General features: G+C 44.2%; 1 protein-coding gene across 1 annotated transcript; it reads right to left on the reverse strand.

The window, feature by feature from the left end:
- Positions 1-261: 261 nt before the first annotated feature.
- LOC103636157 (uncharacterized) lies at positions 262-4,846 on the reverse strand. Its single transcript, XM_008658508.1, has 7 exons — positions 4,714-4,846; positions 4,532-4,634; positions 3,696-3,832; positions 3,542-3,623; positions 3,318-3,444; positions 3,082-3,236; positions 262-313 (listed from the first exon to the last, which is right to left on the reverse strand). Exons 1-7 carry the CDS (start codon positions 4,844-4,846, stop codon positions 262-264), a joined length of 789 nt encoding a protein of 262 aa, XP_008656730.1.
- Positions 4,847-27,522: the final 22,676 nt, after the last annotated feature.

Consider the following 27,522-nt stretch of genomic DNA (forward strand, 5'->3'; position numbering starts at 1 on the left):
CAAGCGAAGCAATGTCTTGTTCAGGCCTAGACTACATAGGCATGCTTTACATATTGCGAGTATGGTCCTCGCAAGATTGCACGCATATCATAGCTACGACCAGCTACTACCCTAGAAGCACCAAAAGGCATAACTTGCAGTCAAGCACACAGCATAGCGCTGCTCATATCTTACAAGCATAAAACCATACTCCCTGCACAACAGGGGGGGCAAGTTCTAAGAGTAACCTAGATGAACTGGGATAGTTCCCAAAAGCGATCTTCAGTTCCCAAAAGCGGGTCTCCATAGCTGGTGGCGCTCGTGTCCAAAAGCACTGCAACATAAAAAGGGTAGCAATCAACTAACAATTTTTGGCAAACATTGCAATCTCAAATATAATGTCTATTTTTTTTCCGTAGATCCCGACCGAAGAAGTCTATGAAGGTAATCCATTCGAAATCACTTGACTATCGATTTTTTTGACCTGCCGATGTTTTAGCCTATTGACCTCTTTTCTGAAAACTTGCTAATTTCTATTTTGACCTATATCGGTAGAAGGTTACACCATTTTCTCTTTTATTCATATATTAGTTAAATCAACAGCATATGGACCTGTTGTTAGCTTTAGAATGCTTGTTTGAGATATCCGATGACCTGTGAGCTTGCTTTGAATGTTGTTCCTATGCAGCACAATGTTTTAGTTAGCTAAAAGTAGATATTACTGATCATTGGGCTTTTGATTTGCGTAGTACCAACTGCCTTATATTACATGCAATTGGAACACTTGGAAGCATATATCTCATGAAGTTGTAGGGCAGAATTGGACATACCGCTACTCAGCATCAACGTCTCCAGAACCAGCAACATCGTCATCTCCTGTGTCTTCATCTCTAAAAAGTTTCTTGGCAACCTTCCTAGAAGGTGATGTCCGAGCCCTATGAAAAGTTTGGTCCCATTGCATGCATGCAAAAGTGATGAGATGGTACGGGAATAACAGTCTAGGTAGTTTGCTTGGCATGAACCTAACCTTTTTCCAGTAACACTTCTGTGAGCCTTGTTTGTAGACCCATCTAGCACGCTGTAAGCAGCTCCTGATGGTGTCTGCACGCTAGGCGGAGAAGTGACAATTTCTGTTCCTTGGAGCAGATTGTCTCCCTGATGTGGGGCTGGCTGTATGTTACCCTGCAATGAAAACACATGTCTAGGGCTTATTTCTTAGTGTATACAGAAGGAGAACGATGCTTTATATTGTAGGTAGCTATTTTGTTCCACTGAGTACAACAATGAACCTTGGCAATAGATGAAACTTTGTGACTCTCTGGTGTCAGTGACGGCTCGCGGATGAAGGCAGCCCCCCTGTTCTGTGTGACACCTGATCCTTGTCCTACCGCGGAGTTAGCAGCCAGACAAAAAAACAGGTTAGAGCCACAAGAGCTGCTGTTGATGGGGAGAGGGTGCAGTGAAAAGAGCTGTACTCAAAAAGAAACCTACTAAGTCAGAAGGGGGAAATGCTTGTTCTGTAGATGGAAAAAATGCCTTTAAACTGTAACACTACGGTCTAAACGCTGTTATGGCCCCTCCCAGTGTAATGTGGCTGAGTCTTTAATATGGGCGGAACATATTCTGAATATCTACCTGAGCTATAATATTGTGGTTGCTTCAAGTAATTTTCTGAGATATACACCAGTTTTGTGTGCAACATGTGCGCAACATATGGTGTTCTGGACAAATGACGCATATTAGCCTCTTTTTAGTATATGTTGAATTTCTGGTGTAGTTTGTGCAGCATGTTTGCAGTGTATGACTTTAGTTCTGTTTCCATATGCACTAATCATTACTCAATTTGACCAGTTTAATATCAATCAGTGTAGGTTCAGCCAATTTTTTATACTTTTTTTTGAGAAAGCTGCCTAGTTTCAGGTGAGCAGACAGCAGAGTGCCAGTTTGTGTCTATTCGACAGACTTTACAGTTTGTGTCGTTTCAGCTTTAGGTGACCCATCATATACAGGTAGAACGGAATGGAAAGAAACAAGCAGAGGAAACAAACCATTAGTTTCATTTCTAACTTGGCATAAACTAACGTACATAGGTCTACTAAACAGATATGATAAGATGTACCTTGAGAAAGAATGGTCGACGATGGCTGTGAGGACGGTGTAGTTGGAAGTATGTTGCCACCATCCATTTCTGCGTTTATAGCATTCACTTGGAAGGAAACATTGCCATAAATAATTGTGCTTTCGGTGAAGCTAACATTCCACTCGAAAGACTTTTCCAGTAGATTTGTAATCTCTTTTGGAATGAAATCGGGTGGATTAGTCGAGATGAGGGTGTCCACATTTTTTTTAATGAGGCGCTGCGCCATTCGTCCAAAGAAGATAAATTCGGCGGTGTCAGTGTCGTCTTCAGCGGTGAGGGATATCTTGTACCTGCACAGAGTGGTTCGATTGCTAAACATCACAAACCATGAAATCTGTCCTAGACACTAAATGTCTCCTTTAGTTGCCATAGTTTGTTTTAACGACTATTCTTTTAGCTATATTACCAGAACAAGCACACTATGCACAAATTGGCATAGGTCTATCTTACAGATGTACGGTATGCTAATGCGTTGCGCACTAAACTTCACCAAACTTAAGATACTCTAACTGCATAAGCCATATACTGGACAACCTCCATCATAGGAACTCTTCTAGCTGTAGTTGGAACCGAAGCAGCCATATCTACTATCTACCTGATTGGTAACCAAAACCTTGCACAGGGCTATTGCCCCTGCTCTAATGCTGTGCATACCTCAAACGAATTTGTAAGGCATATTTACATCCCTGACATCAGCTGGGTAGCTATGAATCTCTGCATTGCTATTACTGATGGGTTCAAGAATCAAAGCCAAATACGAAATGCGTACAGTAATTTTTATTTCTTTTCTAGTATTCACCTCCAAATTGCAATATGCAACTGAAAGGGGTAAAGTTGGTCTATGTCTATCGTGCTTACAGTGTGCTTAATCTAGAACGCGTACGAGTTAACATTTTTAGATCTAAATAGAAGGTGTCTAGAAGGTCCTTAACAAAAACGGGGAGAGACGTAGAAGAGCTGACCTTGGGGTAGGCGATCCAATGCTGTCACAGGAACTATTGGTGCACTTGTATGTGTCACCGTGTGGTTTGGTTGTCCTAAGGCATTTTTTGCATGCGTTGTACCACCATGATCTATCAATCTTGAGAATCTTTACGATGACAAGCCATTCCTTCTTCTGTAAACAATGTAACTGAAGTGAATAGCTATGAACCTGTGATAAAACTTAGGATTGAAAGGTTTAGCCGAGTAGTGGTACCTTATTTTCAAAAGGATGGAGGTACTTAATATCCTTGAGTTTCTTATGTTCAGGCACCGCAATCACTGTACCCCTAGCAGCTGCTTTCCCCTGATCCCAAATGACAGGGTGGTGGTTGGTTTCAGCACTGCTTACCCATGTCAGTTTACGAATGGCAATAATCAGATTTGGTGAGAAAGATGACGGAAAATTGTCTGTCTGAAAACCTAGGATGAGTAAGTTACCTAGTTCTGAGAGCGTTTACTTCCGGGACCGGTGCGTTTATGTACCACTTGCATGATGATCCACCGGATAAAGACACATTATCTAAAATACAATGGAACCTTTCAGACGCTCATGCGTATTAGCAGCGCAATAAAAGGGATGTAGTAGACTTACCAGCGTAACTCCTCACGAGAGTGCCAACAAATATTATTATCTGTGGTGAGGATCCACTGTCCCTGTGGATCTGTTCAGCTGGGAAAGCTGTGGCCCACTCGCCCCAAAGCACAACATCAACGGTTGGCCCAGTATCCCTGTCAGAGTGAAGAACAGCGAGTTTACAAATAAACTGTTTATTGTATCGTGTTAGTCGTGGACACTGCAAAGAAAAAAAAAGTCGTCAACGGTGCGTCTATAGCGCTATTTGATACTGCCAATTATGTGCGAAGTACGTAAACCACTAAATGCTAGGCCTCAAAATAGCTGCCTGTTTAAATGGCCGATGGCAGATGAAGTTGTCTAGTAATCTTCTATATGAGCAATAGATAATATCAGACATGGAGGATTGGCTGAGCAGGGAAAATGATCTTTTCTAAGGTATATTGCAATGAAGTATGGTGAACCGAAGACATAGGTAGTTTAAAACCAGTTTTCCTTTGCAAGGAAGATGTCCTTTTTTATTTCCCACTATGGCCAACCTGTTTGTAGCATAACCCTTGCATGATTTGTGGACATAGTCCTGCTGGGTTTTAGGACGCAAATTGACCCCCGCATGATCTAATGGTGTTCTTACTGTCTAGGTGCATTTACCCTTCATCTATTCCCTTGAGTGTGTCGACAATTTTGCTAGCGTGGAGAATAAGAAGCGGTAGCCCCCATACGGATGATAATCTGTGGTTTAGGTTGAGGCTGTTCACGGGTTCCTTGCAATGTTGGTGCAAACAAAACTGTGCAACATACACGTGTGCGGCACCCAAAATGAATGTATAGCAGCATAGGAATGCAAATGATACCTTGCATTGCTTATAGTGACTGTTCTCTTCATAACCTCAGCCTGTCGTCCCCTTGTGCGCAGCGACGAAACATGGGAGATCACACTGACAACACCGAGCACATCTACAATAGAAACGGCGAGGGCATCAGTACTGTGTTCACGCTATTTGTAACATGGAAACCACTATGTCTAGAAGGTTACCCGTGAAATATTCCTTGTAGTCCACGCGCGGTTGCAGCTGTTCTATGGGAGTGAGGTTATATGTGCAAACCGGAAAAGCAGGGGGGATCTGGAGGACAACCTCAACCGTAGTCCACTTTGTAAAGCTGATCATATTGCAGTTTTCAACCGGTTTGTAGAATCTGTTAGCTTTCCTGACTAAGAAATACTCCAGGTTGTATACCCCTCCCTCATCAAGCAGCGCATTGAACTGTTGGCATAACGGAGGATAGACCTGGGCATGTATGCTATTTCCCTAACAAAAGGAGGTAACATTTTAAACAACACGCAAGAACTGCATAGAAAATTGTATATCATGTTGTATGAGCTGATGGTTATTATGCATGCACAAGTATTAGACCAGTATAAAGATGCATGTACCTCTTCATCAAGCAAAACAAGATCAGTATGCAGGAGCCTACTGTCATCCTGAGGATGAAGGAATTCCCAAAGCCTAGAGACACGCACACACAGGCTGTGGGAGCAGTCTCCAACCATAAGGCTAGGAATGAGTATGTCCCCCATCTGCAGTAAAGAAACAGTGGTCAGTCATTTCCAGCGAAATAAGCAACCAACAAACATTACACTCAATGTTGATAAGGGCAGTATGGCCACCCAAAAAAAATATTTAGGATAGGAGAAACATGCCAGGTAAAGTTAGTCCAATATCAATGAGTAGGCATCTACCACGGATGTTGTCTGACAAGATCTACTGGAGCACCATTTAGTGCTTGCATGCCGGTCGGCTGCTAGACGAACGGTATAGGAGCCCAAAAATTGTTTTGGTGGGGAAGCAGTTGTACAACAGAATAGGTACGATAATTAAACGCGTTGCTGGTATACACATTTTTATTTTACATATTGGTTATGTACAAGTCTGAGTCGATAATGCACTAATAAGTCTGCAGGGGGTCCGCATCTACGGCCCGCAGCACTTCCCGGTAAACAACGTTTCGAGTCTGTGATCCGCAGGAACCATCAGGATTTTCAATCAAAATTCTAAGACCGTTTCTAGATGTAACCCTTGAAACAGCGACGTAAAGCTGGCCATGCGTAAACACAGGTTTGTCAAGGTAGAGGCCAACTGTTGAGAGGGTCTGACCCTGGCTCTTATTAATCGTCATGGCATAGCATAGCCGTACTGGAAATTGTCTTCTCTGCAATGTGAAGGGCCATTTGACGTCGGTAGTGTTAAGCGCAATCCTCGGTATGAAAACCTCTTCTCCGACTCCGGAGGGCGTTAGTACTATGCATTTAAGAATACGATGGCCGATCTCAGTTACAAGCATCCTTGTTCCGTTACAGAGCCCTGCAGTCTGGTTCAAGTTACGTAGCAGCATGACAGTAACGCCTGTTTTTAGCACAAGTTTGTGGCAAGGGAAATTTGCTGCATTAATAGAGTTTAGGAACTCAGTAGGATACAACATGTCAAAATCAGGTATGCGTTCAGACGCCTTTGAGATCGTGTCGCAACTAAGGCATTGAACACCATTTCCAGGGAGCATTGAGACAATGTAGTTGTTTATTTTATCAGCTGTAAGGTTATTAGGACATACAATGGCGCGTGTAGCTAGGTATGTAGGGTCCATATATCTCTCTAACAAATCTGGGTAAACCTCGGATATGAGGGTCGCAGCAGCATCACCATCCGTGCGTATCAATAAATCTTCAAGAATCGTAACCCATGTAGGTTCGGACTCGTCTCCTCTTGTCATGGCTGGCAAAGCACCATCGCCGATATCTAAGACCCATTTGCTAAATTGTTCCAAGTCCGCGCGTTCCTTCCCATGTAAAGACGGGCTGGAGAGCCTCATATTTGTTCGTAGTTTCAAAACAGTTGCATGCTGCCACAACGGTGAGCTGGTAATCGATGCGTTCACTATGGCAGACCGTGAGCCTTTGCGCACCACGGGTAGAATCTGGCGAAAGTCTCCTCCAAGCACAATAGGTTTGCCACCAAATGGGATGTTCGCATTTTCCGCTCTATGTTCCGAAAGAATATCACGCATAGTCCTGTCTAGGGCCTCAAAGCAATGCCTATGGGTCATCGGCGCCTCATCCCATATGACAAGAGAAGTCCGTTGTATAAGTTCAGACAGCATGGTACCTCTCTTGACACCACATACACCTCTCTCATCTAGATCGAAGGGTATTTTGAAACGTGAATGAGCAGTACGACCTTTTGGTAATAGAAGCGAAGCCACGCCAGAGGAGGCAACAACAAGCACAATTTTTTGTCGGGACCTCAAATGTGTGAGTATAGCGTTCCACAAGAAAGTTTTACCCGTCCCACCATGCCCACATACGAAAAATATGCCCGGCGAGCAGGACATCGCAGATTCAGTCAGCCTTTCGAAAATGAACCGTTGGTCAGCATTCAACTGCGAGACAGCAACGGCGGCATGGGCACGCAATAGCAATGGTTCAGACCTCAGTTCGTCGTTTATGAGCCGGTTGCCAAACACTTCGTCACCACAGGCCGATAAGATTGGCAGGTCATAATCAGCTATGTTGGCACCACTGTTAGCAAACGTGTCTGCTAGTTTCCTCGAAAGCAACGTAAGGAGTTGTTCATGTGGAGCTGTGTAGCGCGGGTTGCCGAGAGCTTCTCTAAGTCCACGGTGTATGTCATCGGTGAAGTAGATCCAATATTTGTCAAACAAAGCACGAACATTGCAAACAGTACAATGAACGACAACGGTAACGAATAGTTGCCGAAGCTGAAACGACGAGGCAGAGACTATTGCCTCATCAAATAGAAGGTTCCACTCGTTGTCGCCTTCGAGCAAACCACGTGCTTCGCACGCCTCTCTGAACGTTTCGTACACAGTATCCTGGAAGGTCCTTACATCAACGAAGCTCGTTGCACCGGAAACAAACATCAAGAGCATGCGTAGATAGTATAGCTCCCCAGCTGTTGGGTGCACGTAGTACATGCGACCAATCTTGGCAGACGTCAACCTCCTTCTACGCCAACATCTAGTAGAAACGTCCCACGACCACTCTTTTGGGAAATCACAAAAAGTGAGGTGACGTGCATCACTATATTTCAAGTTTATTTGAAACCATTCAGTTAACATTGTCTTCTTCGCTGCACGGCTCAAAAGCAGCGCTTGTAGGTCTGTCCCAGGCTCGTATTGTACAACGTTTTTTCCAGGTAAGTGTACAGCCAGGCGTTCCACAGAAGGAATTCTAAAGTGAATGTCAAACTCGAAGATTCGCCATAGCGCCTCACATGTTGATAGGTATCTGGCATCTATGTATTCGCGAATCTCATTTGGCGGGGCTATTTGAGGACCTGGAGATGCATTTGTTGTGTTCGCAGTCAACTCAAAATATATCTTGGCTCGATCACTTCCCTTGGTAACATATTTAAACAAGTACTTGATAATGTGTGTTTTGTTACACCACTCGACATTAATATGTGCATTGTATTTTTTAAGCAGCTGCATATTGTACGGCACTACGCTCCTATTGTCCAATTTTATTCCACCTTTTACTACGAACCGGCAATTGTTTCGTCTTCTGTAAAGGGTATAGCCAAAAGCGTCGATGACAGTCTCATCTTGGTACGTCTTAGGGAATTTCTTAGAGCATCTGTCATTTTTCATGCAGGGACACCGCCTGTTGTAATCACCGCATGGACCATGTATCATGAATTCATCAACGAGAGCATAGCCCAAGGGGTCAATGACAACGTCAGGTATCTCAGCACATATGAAAGCGTCAATGGCACAGGCTTCTGTCTCTGAACGACCACCAAGCAGCCATAGAAGACAGTGTATGTGTGGTAGGCCCCTTTTTTGGAATTCTACGGTGTAAATCACTGCATAGGACAGACTATAGGTGAGAGTGTGCAAAGCAATACTAAGGAACCACTCAATGTGTCAAGCTAAAATGAAGCTCACCAGCGCGGATGGGACCAAAAATTTTATTTTCTCTAATGTCAGCTATGAATTCATCGACTTTCATATGGAAGACCCTTACAACGATATCGGAACGATCGCATGGCTGCTGACCAGGCTCGAAGCGAAGGGCATCGACTATCTCCTTCCATTTAGGGTTGCATGTGAAGGTGACGAAGAGATCCGGTGGGCCGTATACTCTGCAGATGGCCATCGCGTCCTGGTAGTTCATCACATGGTACCTTCGACCGCCCGTAAAAGATGCAGGTACAATAACTCTTCCACCAACCGAGTCCGCACTGGTGAGACCCTTGCCAATGGCGTCGGTTATTGAAAGTCGCCTAGAGGGGGGGGGGTGAATAGGGCGAAACTGAAATTTACAAATATAAACACAACTACAAGCCGGGTTAGCGTTAGAAATATAAACGAGTCCGCGAGAGAGGGCGCAAAACAAATCCCAAGCGAATAAGCAAGTGAGACACGGAGATTTGTTTTACCGAGGTTCGGTTCTTGCAAACCTACTCCCCGTTGAGGAGGCCACAAAGGCCGGGTCTCTTTCAACCCTTCCCTCTCTCAAACGATCCACGGATCGAGTGAGCTTTCTCTTCTCAATCACTTGGAACACAAAGTTCCCACAAGGACCACCACAAGTTTGGTGTCTCTTGCCTCAATTTACAAGTGAGTTTGATTGCAAAGAAAGAATCAAGAAGGAAGAAAGCAATCCAAGCGCAAGAGCTCGAAAGAACACAAGCAAATCACTCTCTCTAATCACTATGGCGTTGTGTGGAGTTTGGAGAGGATTTGATCTCTTTGGTTTGTCTAGAATTGAATTCTAGAGCTCTTGTAGTAGTTGGGAAGTGGAAAACTTGGATGCTATGAATGGTGGGGTGGTTGGGGTATTTATAGCCCCAACCACCAAAAGTGGCCGTTGGGAGGCTGTCTGTTCGATGGCGCACCGGACAGTCCGGTGCACACCGGACAGTCCGGTGCCCCCTGCCACGTCATCACTGCCGTTGGATTCTGACCGTTGGAGCTTCTGACTTGTGGGCCCGCCTGGGTGTCCGGTGCACACCGGACAACTCCTGTTCATTGTCCGGTGCGCCGGAATGGGCGCGCCTGCCTTCTGCGCGCGCAGAGCGCGCATTTATTGCGCAGCAGGTAGCCGTTGGCGCGGAGTTAGCCGTTGCTCCGGAGTCGCACCGGACAGTCCGGTGTACACCGGACAGTCCGGTGAATTTTAGCGGACTAGCCGTTGGAGTTTCCCGAAGCTGGCGAGTTCCTGAGGCCGCTTCTCCATGGCGCATCGGACACTGTCCGGTGTACACCGGACAGTCCGGTGAATTATAGCGCGAGTGCCTCTGGAAATTCCCGAAGGTGGCGAGTTGGGTTGGAGTCCTCTGGTGCACCGGACACTGTCCGGTGGCACACCGGACAGTCCGGTGCGCCAAACCAGAGGTGTCTTCGGTTGGCCCTTTGCTCCTTTGTTGAATCCAAAACTTGGTCTTTTTATTGGCTGAGTGTGAACCTTTTACACCTGTGTAATCTATACACTTGGGCAAACTAGTTAGTCCAAAGATTTGTGTTGGGCAATTCAACCACCAAAATTATATAGGAACTAGGTGTAAGCCTAATTCCCTTTCAATCTCCCCCTTTTTGGTGATTGATGCCAACACAAACCAAAGCAAATATAGAGGTGCATAATTGAACTAGTTTGCATAATGTAAGTGCAAAGGTTGCTTGGAATTGAGCCAATATAAATATTTGCAAGATATGCATGGATTGTTTCTTCATTTTTATTTACCATTTTGGACCACGTTTGCACCACATGTTTTGTTTTTGCAAACTCTTTTGTAAATCTTTTTCAAAGTTCTTTTGCAAATGGTCAAAGGTAAATGAATAGAATTTGCAAAGCATTTTCAAGATTGAAATTTCCTTTCCTTGTTTCAAATGCTTTTCCTTTGACTTAACAAAACTCCCCCTAAATGAGATCCACCTCTTAGTGTTCAAGAGGGTTTTGATATATATATTTTTTTAAATACTACTTTCTCCCCTTTTTGAACACAATAGGATACCAATTGATAAATACTTTTGGAAAGCACTAAGTTTTCTAAGTTTTTGAAATTGGTGGTGGTGCGGTCCTTTTGCTTTGGGCTCATACTTTTTCTCCCCTTTTTGAACACAATAGGATACCAATTGATAAATACTTTTGGAAAGCACTAAGTTTTCTAAGTTTTTGAAATTGGTGGTGGTGCGGTCCTTTTGCTTTGGGCTCATACTTTCTCCCCCTTTGGCATGAATCGCCAAAAACGGAATCATTAGAGCCCATCGAAGTACTATCTTCCCCTTTGGTCATAAGTAAATAAGGTAAGATTATACCAAAGACGAAGTCCGGTCCTTTTGCTTTGGGCTTTTACTCTCTCCCCCAAAGACAAGGTCCTTTGCTTGGAGCGATGGCGAAGGATGAGTTACGGAGTGGAAGCCTTTGTCTTCGCCGAAGACTCCAATTCCCTTTCAATATACCTATGACTTGGTTTGAAATAGACTTGAAAACACATTAGTCATAGCATATAAAAGAGATATGATCAAAGGTATTCAAATGAGCTATGTGTGCAAGCTAGCAAAAGAAATTTCTAGAATCAAGAATATTGAGCTCATGCCTAAGTCTGGTAAAAGATTGTTCATCAAGAGGCTTGGTAAAGATATCGGCTAATTGATCTTTAGTGTTAATGTAAGAAATCTCGATATCTCCCTTTTGTTGGTGATCCCTAAGAAAATGATACCGAATGGCTATGTGCTTAGTGCGGCTATGCTCGACGGGATTGTCGGCCATTTTGATTGCACTCTCATTATCACATAGCAAAGGGACTTTGGTTAATTTGTAACCGTAGTCCCGCAGGGTTTGCCTCATCCAAAGCAATTGCGCGCAACAATGTCCTGCGGCAATGTACTCGGCTTCGGCGGTGGAAAGAGCGACTGAATTTTGCTTCTTTGAAGCCCAAGACACCAAGGATCTTCCCAAGAACTGGCAAGTCCCCGATGTGCTCTTCCTATTAATCTTACACCCCGCCCAATCGGCATCCGAATAACCAATCAAATCAAAAGTGGATCCCCGAGGGTACCAAAGCCCAAACTTAGGAGTATAAGCCAAATATCTCAAGATTCGTTTTACGGCCGTAAGGTGGGATTCCTTAGGGTCGGATTGGAATCTTGCACACATGCAAACGGAAAGCATAATGTCCGGTCGAGATGCACATAAATAAAGCAATGAACCAATCATCGACCGGTATACCTTTTGATCCACGGACTTACCTCCCGTGTCGAGGTCGAGATGTCCATTGGTTCCCATGGGTGTCTTGATGGGCTTGGCATCCTTCATCCCAAACTTGCTTAGAATATCTTGAGTATACTTCGTTTGGCTAAGGAAGGTGCCCTCTTGGAGTTGCTTCACTTGAAATCCTAAGAAATACTTCAACTCCCCCATCATAGACATCTCGAATTTCTGTGTCATGATCCTACTAAATTCTTCACAAGTAGATTCGTTAGTAGACCCAAATATGATATCATCAACATAAATTTGGCATACAAACAAATCATTGTTAAGAGTTTTAGTGAATAGAGTAGGATCGGCCTTGCCGACTTTGAAGCCATTTGTAATAAGAAAATCTCTAAGGCATTCATACCATGCTCTTGGGGCTTGCTTTAGCCCGTAAAGCGCCTTAGAGAGCTTATAGACATGGTTAGGATACTCACTGTCTTCAAAGCCGGGAGGTTGCTCAACATAGACCTCTTCCTTGATTGGTCCGTTGAGGAAGGCACTTTTCACGTCCATTTGATAAAGCTTAAAGCCATGGTAAGTAGCATAGGCCAATAATATGCGAATTGACTCAAGCCTAGCTACGGGTGCATAGGTTTCACCGAAATCCAAACCTTCGACTTGGGAGTATCCCTTGGCCACAAGTCGTGCTTTGTTCCTCGTCACCACACCATGCTCATCTTGCTTGTTGCGGAAGACCCATTTGGTTCCTACAACATTTTGGTTAGGACGTGGAACCAAATGCCATACCTCATTTCTAGTGAAGTTGTTGAGCTCCTCTTGCATCGCCACCACCCAATCCGAATCTTGGAGAGCTTCCTCTACCCTGTGTGGCTCAATAGAGGAAACAAAAGAGTAATGTTCACAAAAATGAGCAACCCGAGATCTAGTAGTTACCCCCTTATGAATGTCGCCGAGGATGGTGTCGACGGGGTGATCTCGTTGGATTGCTTGGTGGACTCTTGGGTGTGGCGGCCTTGGTTCTTCCTCATCCTCCTTTTCTTGATTATTTGCATCTCCCCCTTGATCATTGCTATCATCTTGAGGTGGCTCATCTTCTTGATTTTGCCCTTCATCAACTTGAGTCTCATCCTCATTTTGAGTTGGTGGAGATGCTTGCGTGGTGGAGGATGGTTGATCTTGTGCACTTGGAGGCTCTTCGGATTCCTTAGGACACACATCCCCAATGGACGTGTTCCTTAGCGCTATGCATGGAGCCTCTTCATTACCTATCTCATCAAGATCAACTTGCTCTACTTGAGAGCCGTTAGTTTCATCAAACACAACGTCACATGAGACTTCAACTAGTCCAGTGGACTTGTTAAAGACCCTATATGCCCTTGTGTTTGAGTCATAACCAAGCAAAAAGCCTTCTACAGTTTTAGGAGCAAATTTAGATTTTCTACCTCTTTTAACAAGAATAAAGCATTTGCTACCAAAAACTCTAAAGTATGAAATGTTGGGCTTTTTACCGGTTAGGAGTTCATATGATGTCTTCTTGAGGATTCGGTGAAGATATAACCGGTTGATGGCGTAGCAGGCGGTGTTGACCGCTTCGGCCCAAAACCGGTCCGGAGTCTTGTACTCATCAAGCATGGTTCTTGCCATGTCCAATAGAGTTCGATTCTTCCTCTCCACTACACCATTTTGTTGTGGCGTGTAAGGAGAAGAGAACTCATGCTTGATGCCCTCCTCCTCAAGAAAGCCTTCGATTTGAAAGTTCTTGAACTCTGTCCCGTTGTCGCTTCTTATTTTCTTGATCCTTAAGCCGAACTCATTTTGAGCCCGTCTCAAGAATCCCTTTAAGGTCTCTTGGGTTTGAGATTTTTCCTGTAAAAAGAACACCCAAGTGAAGCTAGAATAATCATCCACTATTACAAGACAATACTTACTCCCGCCGATGCTTATGTAAGCAATCGGGCCGAATAAATCCATGTGGAGTAGCTCAAGCGGCCTATCGGTCGTCATGATGTTCTTGTGTGGATGATGAGCTCCAACTTGCTTCCCTGCCTAGCATGCGCTACAAATCCTGTCTTTCTCAAAATGAACATTTGTTAATCCTAAAATGTGTTCTCCCTTTAGAAGCTTTTGAAGATTCTTCATTCCAACATGGGCTAGTCGGCGGTGCCAGAGCCAACCCATGTTAGTCTTAGCAATTAAGCAAGCGTCGAGTTCAGCTCTATCAAAATCTACTAAGTATAGCTGACCCTCTAACACTCCCTTAAATGCTATTGAATCATCACTTCTTCTAAAGACAGTGACACCTATATCAGTGAATAGACAGTTGTAGCCCATTTGACATAATTGAGATACGGAAAGCAAATTGTAATCTAATGAATCAACAAGAAAAACATTGGAAATAGTATGGTCAGGTGATATAGCAATTTTACCCAATCCTTTGACCAAACCTTGATTTCCATCCCCGAATGTGATAGCTCGTTGGGGATCTTGGTTTTTCTCATATGAGGAGAACACCTTTTTCTCCCCTGTCATGTGGTTTGTGCATCCGCTGTCGAGTATCCAACTTGAGCCCCCGGATGCATAAACCTACAAAACAAATTTAGTTCTTGACTTTAGGTACCCAAACTGTTTTGGGTCCTTTGGCATTAGAAACAAGAACTTTGGGTACCCAAACACAAGTCCTGGAACCCTTGTGTTTGCCCCCAACAAACTTGGCAACTACCTTGCCGGATTTGTTAGTAAGCACATAGGATGCATCAAAAGTCTTAAATGAAATGCTATGTTCATTTGATGCATTAGGAATTTTCTTCTTAGCACGGATTGGTTGCCTAGAACTAGATGTCTCACCCTTATACATAAAAGCATAATTAGGGCCAGAGTGAGACTTCCTAGAATGAATTTTCCTAATTTTATCCTCGGGATAACCGGCAGGGTATAAAATGTAACCCTCGTTATCCTGCGGCATGGGAGCCTTGCCCTTGACAAAATTTGACAATCTTTTAGGAGGGGCACTAATTTTGACATTGTCTCCCCTTTGGAAGCCAATGCCATCCTTAATGCCAGGGCGTCTCCCATTATAAAGCATGCTACGAGCAAATTTAAATTTCTCATTTTCTAAGTTGTGCTCGGCAATTTTAGCATCAAGTTTAGCTATATGATCATTTTGTTTCTTAATTAAGATCATGTGATCATGAATAGCATCAACATCAATATCTCTACATCTAGCACAAATAGTGACATGCTCAATGGTAGATGTAGAGGGTTTGCAAGAATTAAGTTCAACAATCTTAGCATGTAGAATATCATTCTTATCTCTAAGATCGGAAATAGTAGTATTGCAAACATCAAAATCTTAGCCTTAGCAAGCAATTTTTCATTTTCATTTCTAAGGCTAGCAAGAGAAATGTTCAATTCTTCAATCCTAGCAAGCAAATCATCATTATTATCTCTAGAATTGGGAATTGAAACATTACAAACATGTGAATCAACCTTAGCATTTAAACTAGCATTTTTATGTCTAAGGTTGTCAATCATCTCACGACAAGTGCTTAGCTCACTAGATAATTTTTCACATTTCTCAATCTCAAGAGCATAAGCCTTTTTAACCTTAACATGTTTCTTGTTTTCTTTAATTAGATAATCCTCTTGAGAATCCAAAAGATCATCCTTTTCATGAATAGCACTGACTAATTCATTTAATTTTTCCTTTTGAGCTATGTTAAGGTTGGCAAAAAGGGAACGCAAACTATCCTCCTCATTACTAGCATTATCATCACTAGAAGATTCATATTTAGTGGAGGAGTTAGATTTAACCTTTTTCTTTTTGCCGTCCTTTGCCATGAGGCACTTGTGGCCGATGTTGGGGAAGAGAAGTCCCTTGGTGACGGCGATGTTGGCGGCGTCCTCGTCATCGGAGGAGTCGCTTGAGCTTTCATCGGAATCCCATTCCCGACAAACATGGGCATCGCCGCCCTTCTTCTTGTAGTACCTCTTCTTCTCCTTTCTTCTCCCCTTCTTGTCGTCGCCTCGGTCACTGTCACTAGATATAGGACATTTAGCAATAAAATGACCGGGCTTACCACATTTGTAGCAAACCTTCTTGGAGCGGGACTTGTGGTCTTTCCCCCTCCTTTGCTTGAGGATTTGGCGGAAGCTCTTGATGACGAGCGCCATTTCCTCATTGTCGAGCTTGGAGGCGTCTATTGGTTGTCGACTTGGTGTAGCCTCCTCCTTCTTTTCTTCCGTCGCCTTGAATGCGACGGGTTGGGCTTCGGATGTGGTGGGTTCGTCAAGCTCGTTGATTTTTCTCGAGCCTTCGATCATGCACTCAAAACTTACAAAATTCCCGATAACTTCCTCGGGGGTCATTTTAGTATATCTAGGATTACCACGGATCAATTGAACTTGAGTAGGGTTAAGGAAAATAAGAGATCTTAGAATAACCTTAACCATCTCGTGGTCATCCCACTTTATGCTCCCGAGGTTGCGCACTTGATTCACCAAGGTCTTGAGCCGGTTGTACATGTGTTGTGGCTCCTCCCCTTTGCGAAGCCGGAACCGACCGAGCTCCCCCTCGATCGTTTCCCGCTTGGTGATCTTGGTGAGCTCGTCTCCCTCGTGTGCGGTTTTGAGCACATCCCAAATCTCCTTGGCGCTCTTCAACCCTTGTACTTTGTTATACTCCTCTCTACTTAGAGAGGCGAGGAGTATTGTTGTTGCTTGAGAGTTGAAGTGCTCGATTTGGGCCACCTCATCCTCATCATAGTTCTCATCCCCTACCGTCGGTACCTGTGCACCAAACTCAACAACATCCCATATACCTTTGTGGAGCGAGGTTAGATGAAATCGCATTAAATCGCTCCACCTAGCGTAATCTTCACCATCAAAAGTTGGTGGTTTGCCTAATGGGACGGAAAGTAAAGGTGTATGTTTGGAAATGCGAGGGTAGTGTAGGGGGATCTTACTATACTTCTTGCGTTCTTGGCGCTTAGAAGTGACGGAGGGCGCATCGGAGTCGGAGGTCGATGTTGATGAAGTGTCGGTCTCGTAGTAGACCACTTTCCTCATCCTCTTGTGTTTGTCGCTTTTCCGATGCGGCTTGTGGGAAGAAGATTTTTCCTTCTTCTCTTTGTGGTGAGAAGAGGAAGACTTTTTCTCCTTCCGTTTGGAGGAGTCCTTCTTCTTCTCCTTCCTCTTGGTGCGGGACTCTTCCGATGAAGTGCTCCCGTGGCTTGTAGTGGGCTTTTCGCCGGTCTCCATCTCCTTCTTGGCGTGATCTCCCGACATCACTTCGAGCGGTTAGGCTCTAATGAAGCACCGGGCTCTGATACCAATTGAAAGTCGCCTAGAGGGGGGGGGTGAATAGGGCGAAACTGAAATTTACAAATATAAACACAACTACAAGCCGGGTTAGCGTTAGAAATATAAACGAGTCCGCGAGAGAGGGCGCAAAACAAATCCCAAGCGAATAAGCAAGTGAGACATGGAGATTTGTTTTACCGAGGTTCGGTTCTTGCAAACCTACTCCCCGTTGAGGAGGCCACAAAGGCCGGGTCTCTTTCAACCCTTCCCTCTCTCAAACGATCCACGGATCGAGTGAGCTTTCTCTTCTCAATCACTTGGAACACAAAGTTCCCACAAGGACCACCACAAGTTTGGTGTCTCTTGCCTCAATTTACAAGTGAGTTTGATTGCAAAGAAAGAATCAAGAAGGAAGAAAGCAATCCAAGCGCAAGAGCTCGAAAGAACACAAGCAAATCACTCTCTCTAATCACTATGGCGTTGTGTGGAGTTTGGAGAGGATTTGATCTCTTTGGTGTGTCTAGAATTGAATGCTAGAGCTCTTGTAGTAGTTGGGAAGTGGAAAACTTGGATGCTATGAATGGTGGGGTGGTTGGGGTATTTATAGCCCCAACCACCAAAAGTGGCCGTTGGGAGGCTGTCTGTTCGATGGCGCACCGGACAGTCCGGTGCACACCGGACAGTCCGGTGCCCCCTGCCACGTCATCACTGCCGTTGGATTCTGACCGTTGGAGCTTCTGACTTGTGGGCCCGCCTGGGTGTCCGGTGCACACCGGACAACTCCTGTTCATTGTCCGGTGCGCCGGAATGGGCGCGCCTGCCTTCTGCGCGCGCAGAGCGCGCATTTATTGCGCAGCAGGTAGCCGTTGGCGCGGAGTTAGCCGTTGCTCCGGAGTCGCACCGGACAGTCCGGTGTACACCGGACAGTCCGGTGAATTTTAGCGGACTAGCCGTTGGAGTTTCCCGAAGCTGGCGAGTTCCTGAGGCCGCTTCTCCATGGCGCATCGGACACTGTCCGGTGTACACCGGACAGTCCGGTGAATTATAGCGCGAGTGCCTCTGGAAATTCCCGAAGGTGGCGAGTTGGGGTTGGAGTCCTCTGGTGCACCGGACACTGTCCGGTGGCACACCGGACAGTCCGGTGCGCCAAACCAGAGGTGTCTTCGGTTGGCCCTTTGCTCCTTTGTTGAATCCAAAACTTGGTCTTTTTATTGGCTGAGTGTGAACCTTTTACACCTGTGTAATCTATACACTTGGGCAAACTAGTTAGTCCAAAGATTTGTGTTGGGCAATTCAACCACCAAAATTATATAGGAACTAGGTGTAAGCCTAATTCCCTTTCAGTTATCCCCTGTACGGATTCACAGCGCAATTCTTTTTGGTGGTCCGCTATGAACTGCAATCGAGACGCCTCAATCGTAGAATACGCATCGACAGCTAGTTGGTTGCTTAGCCTACCATAGCAAGTGAATGGGTTCGGTTCATTGAGCCTATAGTGTGAACGATGTCTAACAAATTCAAGCATCGTAACATACTTGCGGCATGCGCCATCACCTTCTCCCACGTCAGTGTATTTTATTCCAAGATGATATCCACGATCACCGTAAGGGAAAAGCAGCGGGTACTGCAAGGCCATGTAGGACGGGTGCAAGCACGAAACATGTTTGAGGCCACCGTCTTTAGCGTGCACGAGAACATCATACTTGTATTGTGAAGATAAGCAATCACCCACTATTATAGCAGCGAGCTCACCACTGGCTGGTAAGTTGTATTGTGCGTCATGACGTGTGTTACAGCCTAACAACCGCAACGTCACCTTTTGGTCGCCTTCTTCGTGTAAACGTTCTTTAGCAAAGCGAAATGCCGCGACCAGCTTGTTATGCTCATCTAGCATGTTAAGTAATAAACGGGCCACCTCTGGATCCGGACGATCATGGACATCAGCCTCATTCTCAAACATGCCCAACCTATTTTGCACCTCATGTTCAGTGTCATATATGTAAAGCTGCGCAAATTGTGGGCGCAATCCATGACTAGGCAGTAGCGAGCCAATGCGATGGTGTACGACGCCATTGATTTTGAAAACATAAGGTGCAGTACCGTTATTTATCGATCGATCAACGACAGCACCTAGTGAGGTAAACGCGAAAAGGGAATTGTATGAGCGGATTTGCCTAAGGAACCTTCTTGCACGACTATCACCATCGAATCGCAGTAGGTCACATAAGGGTGCCGGTGGACATTTGTAAGGCTCCAAAACAATCTTACCTCCTCTGCAACAAAGATTGTACACAAGCCTGCGCTGCGAAACAGCAGACAGACTTTTGACCCGTTCCTGAAACCAGAAAACGGCGCCACAATGTGGGCACTCGTCTGATGGGCCACCATAGTATGAGCGATCTTTGTAGGTCTCTACAAGGAAAGATGTGTAAATGTTGTATGGACTACTTTAGAAGTATGTAGAGAAAATAATCCAGGTGGCACACAAGCACCTTTAAGCAGCTCGACGTATGATCGTTCAAGAGGCGGCGAGGCTGCATCCGCATTAACTATAAGTAGGAAGTCGAGCATAAATTCATAGGATTTTGTTTACGCGCAGCACGCACGAAACATAAAGATTATTCTGAAAAGATAGACGATAGGGGAAAACCGTTGTTTGCACATGCTCGTTCAGCAGACGCAACCGTACGACGCATCCTCTGTTTGCGGTGGTGTCTGTTAGCGGTGGCAACCGCTGTAGGAAAGTCGAGTAAGGACTTGTCGCCTACAGACGGCGTGCACACGCATCTTAGTACGCGCATAGAGCTGTAGTAGATACAAGCAACATGAAAAGGTTGACAGCCACTAACCTGGCCGCTTTTGACGGACCTGCTGAGAGTACAACGAAATCGCATAACGCGACGCATGTGCCGGCGCCGAAGCGGATGGCTGATCAAGTGTGTTCATGCGTTCGATAGTAGCTGTTCAAAGACATAATGAATGCCTGGTTGTTTATGCGAAAGGGAAAGATACAGATTGCCTTAAACAAAGGCTATATTCAACCAAAAGAGTGCATAAGCAGGGGACTAATGATAAAGATTTATCGGCGAAGATGAAGAGAGTCATGGATTTGTCGGAGGACCTATTGGAGAAGATAAAGAGAAGCAAGGATAGGTTGGCTGTGTTATTGAATAAGCCGGCTGCAGGCAGCAGCAGGCGTCAGGAGCCCTGGTGCAGACTAATTTCACAGCAGACAGACTAATTTAAGCTCTTGACACAATGCTTGCTGATTCAGCACTCATGTTTTAATCTTGCATACATTTGTATGTCTGTACCTCAAGATCGCATGATCTATAGGATTTCTAAAAAAGTCTAATGATAATCTGTTTGGGACTATGAAACACAGTGAGTAGATAGTAGTTTTTATTTTGCTTTTCTCTTCAGGAAATAATTAGTGATCATTTGTTATTGGCTGTTGAACAAATATCTTACACAACTCATGGTTGGAGCCAATTTTACACAAATGGCTTTCCCTATCCTGTACTCCAATTCTTGAAACATTTTGTAAACTATTATTTTCATTGTGCACAGAGCCTATTTGAATTCCTCTAGCCTTCAGAAAAATGCAAGTGTAATGCTCAAAAGAATAGTTGTACTAAACAACATTCTGATACTGTTTAATTGCCTATCATTTAATCATTGCAGTAGTCAAGTCGTCGTTTACTGTCTTTGGCCTGATTTACTTTGGTATATGGTCGAAATTTTTAAACTTTGCTGGTCACATTCTAGGACAAGCGCAGATTCATCAATCGAACCTAAATACTGAAAGCAGTCCTAGGACAAGTAGCACTAACATTTGTATTTCTAAATAGGTTTACTATGAAAATATATGATGTGATTAATCTAACGATATCTATTTGGTACCATGAGTATTAATACTTTTTTTTGTATATATTTAGTCAATCCTAAGACCTGCTGATTGACTTGTTAATACTGTTGTTTTGAGGGTGAAAAGATGGATTGTGTTGCAAGAGTCTGAACTTACAGTAGTACCCAAATTTTTTTGTGGATAACTGCCTCCATCGACTCTGCCTTATGAGATTCATGAAATAAACATAGCTCGGGTCAATAAAAATAATAAATGTATGTGATCAGGCAGATATAAGTCTTTGTGCTAGATGCTATGTAAATAATAACTACCGGCCGGGCTTGTCTCCTGCTAACTTCAAGAGAGTTGAAATTACTAAAGATGCAAAACCAGATTGGACAGACAAAGAAACTCTTCACTTGCTTGAGGCTGTCTTGCATTATGGGGAAGACTGGAAAAAGGTGTCTGAACATGTTAGTAGTCGGTCAGAAAAAGATTGTACTGCAAGATTTATAAGGCTACCTTTTGGAGAACAGTTCATGGGACACAAGGAGGATAGAATGAGGTTTGAGAATACTGATGACAATACTGATGAGCCTGGAGCAAATGTCTCAAAACTATATGGTCGAAATTTTTAAACTTTGCTGCTCACATTCTAGGACAAGCGCAGATTCATCAATCGAACTTAAATACTAAAAACAGTCCTAGGACAAGTAGCACTAACATCTGTATTTCTAAATAGGTTTACTATGAAAATATATGATGTGATTAATCTAACGATATCTATTTGGTACCATGAGTATTAATACTTGTTTTTGTATATATTTAGTCAATCTTAAGACCTGCTGATTGACTTCTTAATACTGTTGTTTTCAGGGTGAAAAGATGGATTGCGTTGCAAGAGTCTGAACTTACAGCAGTACCCAAATTTTTTTGTGGATAACTGCCTCCATCGACTCTGCCTTATGAGATTCATGAAATAAACATAGCTCGGGTCAATAAAAATAATAAATGTATGTGATCAGGCAGATATAAGTCTTTGTGGTAGATGCTATGTAAATAATAACTACCGGCCGGGCTTGTCTCCTGCTAACTTCAAGAGAGTTGAAATTACTGAAGATGCAAAACCAGATTGGACAGACAAAGAAACTCTTCACTTGCTTGAGGCTGTCTTGCATTATGGGGAAGACTGGAAAAAGGTGTCTGAACATGTTAGCAGTCGGTCAGAAAAAGATTGTATTGCAAGATTTATAAGGCTACCTTTTGGAGAACAGTTCATGGGACACAAGGAGGATAGAATGAGGTTTGAGAATACTGATGACAACACTGATGAGCCTGGAGCAAATGTCTCAAAACGACTATGTCTCACTCCACTAGCAGATGCAAGCAATCCGATTATGGCTCAGGTCTGTATTGTTGCTTTTTACTCTGATGTTGGTGGTTGCTAGAGTACCTTTAAGCAATATGCCATTTGATTGGGTGGGCCTAGGAGCTAAGATGGCAGCGCCAATACAAATTCTTTTTGTGATTCAAACTTTAGAGTCGTCGCCTGTATGTAAGAATGTAACATGTCAACTGCCCTTTCTACAGTGCCCTTGGCCAATCTTGTCGTGAAACAACCTATTTGGATTCAAAGTTTATTGGCTAAGGTGAGCTTGTCTGTGTGGTTTGTAACTCATATGCTTTATTCCTCTCACAACAGGGGAGTTCATTGCCAGTGGAAGTGTAGATGGTTTATATGGGAGAAAAGAACAGGAAGGCTTATTAAAATGCTTGCAGGGGATCGAGCAGGTAAGTGGTAACTATATCTCAACTTCCTTTTCGGTTACCTTTTTAATACTGCTTCTCATGTGTTTTACATTTTCCATAGCTGTGAACTGCATACAGTCTCATCCCCTCGACTGTGCAGTTGCAACAAGCGGAATTGATAACACAATAAAGGTATACAATCTATGGGCCATGCTATCTATGGATATCAACTCAACTGACCACTCTTCCATTGTGAATTACAATTTTTGGCAGAGCTATACCTTCTGCTGTGTTCTCCCAACCACCAATAGGACAAGTTGGTCTTACTGAGGAGCAGGTGATGACACATGACCTGCATCATAGTGTCATAACTTGCAGCAGGCAGAAATTCATAGATGCTTATTTTGCAGGCAACTGAAGAGTATGGAGATGTTGATGTCTTCGTTGCCAACTTGAGGCCCCTCAAGGCCACTCTGTCTGGACTACCTGATCGTGTATTGATGAAGATTCTTGTGTGCGCTACGTCAAACAAAGTTGTAGGAGTGCACATGTGTGGTGATGATGCACCTGAGATAATTCAGGTTTGCATGACTTCATCTCTACTCAGGATTTCTGTTTCATATATGCAACAACTGTATCACTGGCATGTTTGCCCTGGTCCTGCATCTCAGCGTAACAATGGTTGTGACATGCCCTTGACGCTTTGTTTTGTAGGTACAGTGTTTTTTGTATCTAGATATAGTGTATAGTTTTTTTTTGACTGGAAGATATAGTGTATAGTTAAGTGCACAGCAAAAGCTATGTATCTATAAAAGCCAAAACAACCTATAATTTGGAATGGAGGAGTATATTTTCTCTAAAAAAAGATCCACATTTTTATCTCTAAAATAGGTTCACATATTCTAGTGAAGCACATCATGGCTCTCACTCTTTTTATTTTGTTATTAGCTATGGACACCAGATGCAAATGCTACATCTATGGTTGCTGGACCAGAACTTGATGTATTAAGTGCCATAGAGAATAACCAGCGGTTGTACTGTAAGACATCCAAGCTTTACTACGCACTTGATACCTTACCCTTACCGTGATTGCTGTTCTTGAGTCAAATTATCAAAATTAATGTTTGACACAATTCTGCCAAATTTTTTCCCAATTGCAGTGTGTTTATATTATCTTTTAGTTCTGATTTGGAAAATACGACATGCTATATGCAGGCCTTTTGATTTTTTGGAACGAGTTCGGATGCGAGAGTTTTCAGAAAGTTTCGAGTGTAACCAGAGCTGATTTACTATCGCTGGAGTTACTGAGGTACTTGTATTGACATAAAATTTCAGGGCTATCGGTTTGCTATGGTCAGTCCTAGGACAAGCGCAGATTCATCAAAGTTTAAATGATAAGGCCAAAGATAGTAAAGTTTACCAGATTCATCAATGTGAGCAAGTAAATCAGGCCAAAGACAGTAATGAGTTCACTTATGACCAGTATTTAAGTTTAACAGATCCTGTTATGACAATGTTGATCTGAGCAGCAAAGTAGTTCAACAGATCCTCTACTTACTGTCAGATGCTCAGAGGCCAAAGACAATGTTGATCTACCAGTATTTAACTTTAACAGATCCTCTACTTAGATGTTGCTGCTCAGATCCTCTACAGCTTTGGCCTGATTTACTTTGGTATATGGTCGAAATTTTTAAACTTTGCTGCTCACATTCTAGGACAACGCAGATTCATCAATCGAACTTAAATACTGAAAACAGTCCTAGGACAAGCGCAGATTCATCAAAGTTTAAATGATAAGGCCAAAGACAGTAAAGTTTACCAGATTCATCAACGTGAGCAAGTAAATCAGGCCAAAGACAGTAATGAGTTCACTTATGACCAGTCTGGAAAAATGCAGAGAGACCATCCATGGACACCAAATCAACATAACAAAGAGAGGAATGGTGGAAGGAGTGGCTCACCTCGAATAGGCGCAGAAGAGACGACCTGCGCGTGTCTGCCCTTCTGCTACGCAGCAGATCTACAAGAACAACATACATCATGAGTTCCAGGAACCGAGACAAGAGAAATTAGCACTGGAAGAAATGAACGGACGACGGCGACGGAGTCGAGAGGAGAAAGCGCTTCCGCCGGGTAGCAGGCCGACGGAAAGACAAAGGCACCAGCGAAGGGGCTCCACATATGTAGTAGAAAGCAGAGGGATGGGCGCTACGACGAAGGACAGAAGAACAGCGATCCTGCGCTGTTGGAAAAGCACAGGCGACGAGACGGATTTGTGGGATTTTAAAATCCGCTGAACAGCCCTCACCTAATGTTATGGGCACAGCACCGAAGCACAGCGACGCGCGACGAGCTGGACAGAAGACCTACACCAGCGCACTGACGTAGCCAACGGCGATTCTGGAAATCTAAGATCTACAACGGCGCACCGGCCTGTAGCACTATGCTTGCGCTGTTGGAGAGGCTGAGGCGGCGCACTCACCTGGCTACAGCGGCGCAACCCCGCAGATCCGGCCGCAACCCCGCAGACCCGGCCGCCTGTGACACCCCAGTGTCACCTAGGGTTTCTCTTAAAAAGCCAAACCAAGAACCATTATTTTATGTGAACCAAAGTAAGCATGAGCATCAAATTAACTTAAGTAAGAAAGAATTCACCAAGTATATGCTTAAAAGTGTCATGATCAAGACAATTGAGTCTCTTAAAGGATAAGAATGTGCAACCCTAATTAAGAACCCTAAGTGAACCCCATGAACAAAATTCAAGAAAATAAGCAAAAGGGAATGAAAAGTTTAAAATTTTGAGTTGAGCCAATTATATAAGTTAAAGTATATTTGATAAGCAACAAGATAGATTGAGAAAGCTTAGCCAAAATAATTCAAGAAAACCCCCAAATCAAGCTTCTTTTGTTGGGACTCATTGGGAATTCTGAATTTCAGAATTCTGAAATTCAGACCTTGAGCCAAAGATCAGGGATGTTCACCTTGATCCCTAACTCGAATCCTAATGGCCCCATTGACAAAATTGTGTCTAACTAACCCCTCTGTCGTGTGCCAGAAGATGGCATTGGGACGCGAGCCCTAGACACGACAAAACTTGGGATTTGCCTCGGGTTTGGGCAGGGAGACAGACCAGATTTCCTGGCTCCATATCTCTGCAACCAGTAGGCAAAATCCTTTGACCTCCACACAAGAATGGTAGCTTGTAGGGAGGAGAAGAGGTTTTGTGCACTGACCAAGGCGAGAGCAGGCTCGGATGAGCGACCACACGCGCCAGAGCTTGGGCAGAACGCATGGGCACACGTGTTCGACCCTGGTCGGCACGCCAGAGCTCGCCCAACCCGCGCGCGCGCTCGCCCCGGCGTCCGGTCAAGTCCGCCGCGCGCCCACGCCCTCGGCCGTGCCCGCCCGCGCCTATAAAGCCTCCCCGGGCGCACCTCTCTTCGCCACGCACTCACCCTCACCGGCCAGCCACCGTTCCTTAGCTCCAGCGAGCTTATTTCCGCCCGCCATTGCCGCCAGAACTACGGCCGCCGTGGCCAGCCCACTTCAGCCACCCTCCAGCCCAACCAGTGCTTCGGCTAGCTCCACCAGTAGCCCGTGAAGCTTGCCAAGCCCTCGGACCCGACCGGACTTCACCGGAGGCCCGAGATCAACCTCACCGGACTTCGGTCTTCCGCCGCCGCGCGTGGACCGAGCTATCCAGTGAGTCTCCGCCCGATTCCTTTCGCTCATGTCTTCTCTGGCATCCCGTGGACCTCCCTGACCTATTTGATTGAACTATCTCGCCGCGACCAGGCCGGTCTCCTCGCCGCCGACGAGCATCCCCGCCTGCGCGCGTGGACCGACCGACTCCGGCCATCTCCGACGGTGTTCCGCACACCGTTGTGATCCCCGCGACCTCCCCTTCACCCTCGGCCACTTCACCGGAACAGTCTCGCCGCCGGTAAGCCCCTCCGCCCTTTTCTTCGCCGCGGCTACTGTTTAAGGTAGAAGAAGGACCTCGGGTTAGGTTCTGTAGAACCCGAGGGGTTTTTCGTAATGTCAGTGACTCATGTGAATAGTAACCTAAGGACTGAATTGCGAGGAAAACTTAGAAAACCGCCAGGGACCCCAGTGCAAAGTGGATTTCCATTTAATCAATTTTGTTATTTCTTTTTAAAATGACCAGAGAACTTAGAAAATCCATAACTTGATGAAATCTTAATGAAAAGCTGTCAAACCAATTTTGCTAGCTCTGGAATTTTATGACCTATCATTTAAAAATAGTGAACCATATGCTTTCTGTTCAAAATTTTAGAGTTTAAATTTAAAAACAGAAACCCCCTAAACCTTGTTTAATTAAGGAAAATTAGTTTTTCTTTTGTGCTGAGCTTAAGAAAATTTGTAGATGCTTATACCTTAATTAGACACTGTTTAAAAATAGTAGGAGCCCCAGCATTAGAGATTATGATGTAGTTATTCATTTAAAGCCATTTTGTCCAAAACTTAGAGAAAATCAGAAAGGCCTTAGAGATTAATGAACAGTGATTAGTAATATTTTTCCTAGATTACTTATGCAACAGAGAACCTAGGAAAAATGCAGAGACCATTAATTTGGACCAGTTTCTAATTAAGATGCTTTAATTAGCATTATGTAGACTGAAAATCAATTATTAGAATTGCAAAACTATAACCAAAGTGGTTAACAAAAATCCAGTGAACTTATAACCACCAGA

This window comes from Zea mays, chromosome 8 (assembly GCF_902167145.1).
Source record: "Zea mays cultivar B73 chromosome 8, Zm-B73-REFERENCE-NAM-5.0, whole genome shotgun sequence".
NCBI classification, from domain to species: Eukaryota; Viridiplantae; Streptophyta; class Magnoliopsida; order Poales; family Poaceae; genus Zea; species Zea mays.

Excerpts from the sequence above, each read along its gene's own strand:
- LOC103636157 (XM_008658508.1), bottom strand. The coding sequence starts at position 4,846 with ATGATCAGCTTTACAAAGTGGACTACGGTTGAGGTTGTCCTCCAGATC. Across the intron at positions 3,833-4,531 it reads GTCACTATAAGCAATGCAAG|GGATACTGGGCCAACCGTTG; the intron begins GTATCATTTGCA and ends TCACTCTGACAG. Across the intron at positions 3,237-3,317 it reads TCCATCCTTTTGAAAATAAG|AAGAAGGAATGGCTTGTCAT; the intron begins GTACCACTACTC and ends CATTGTTTACAG.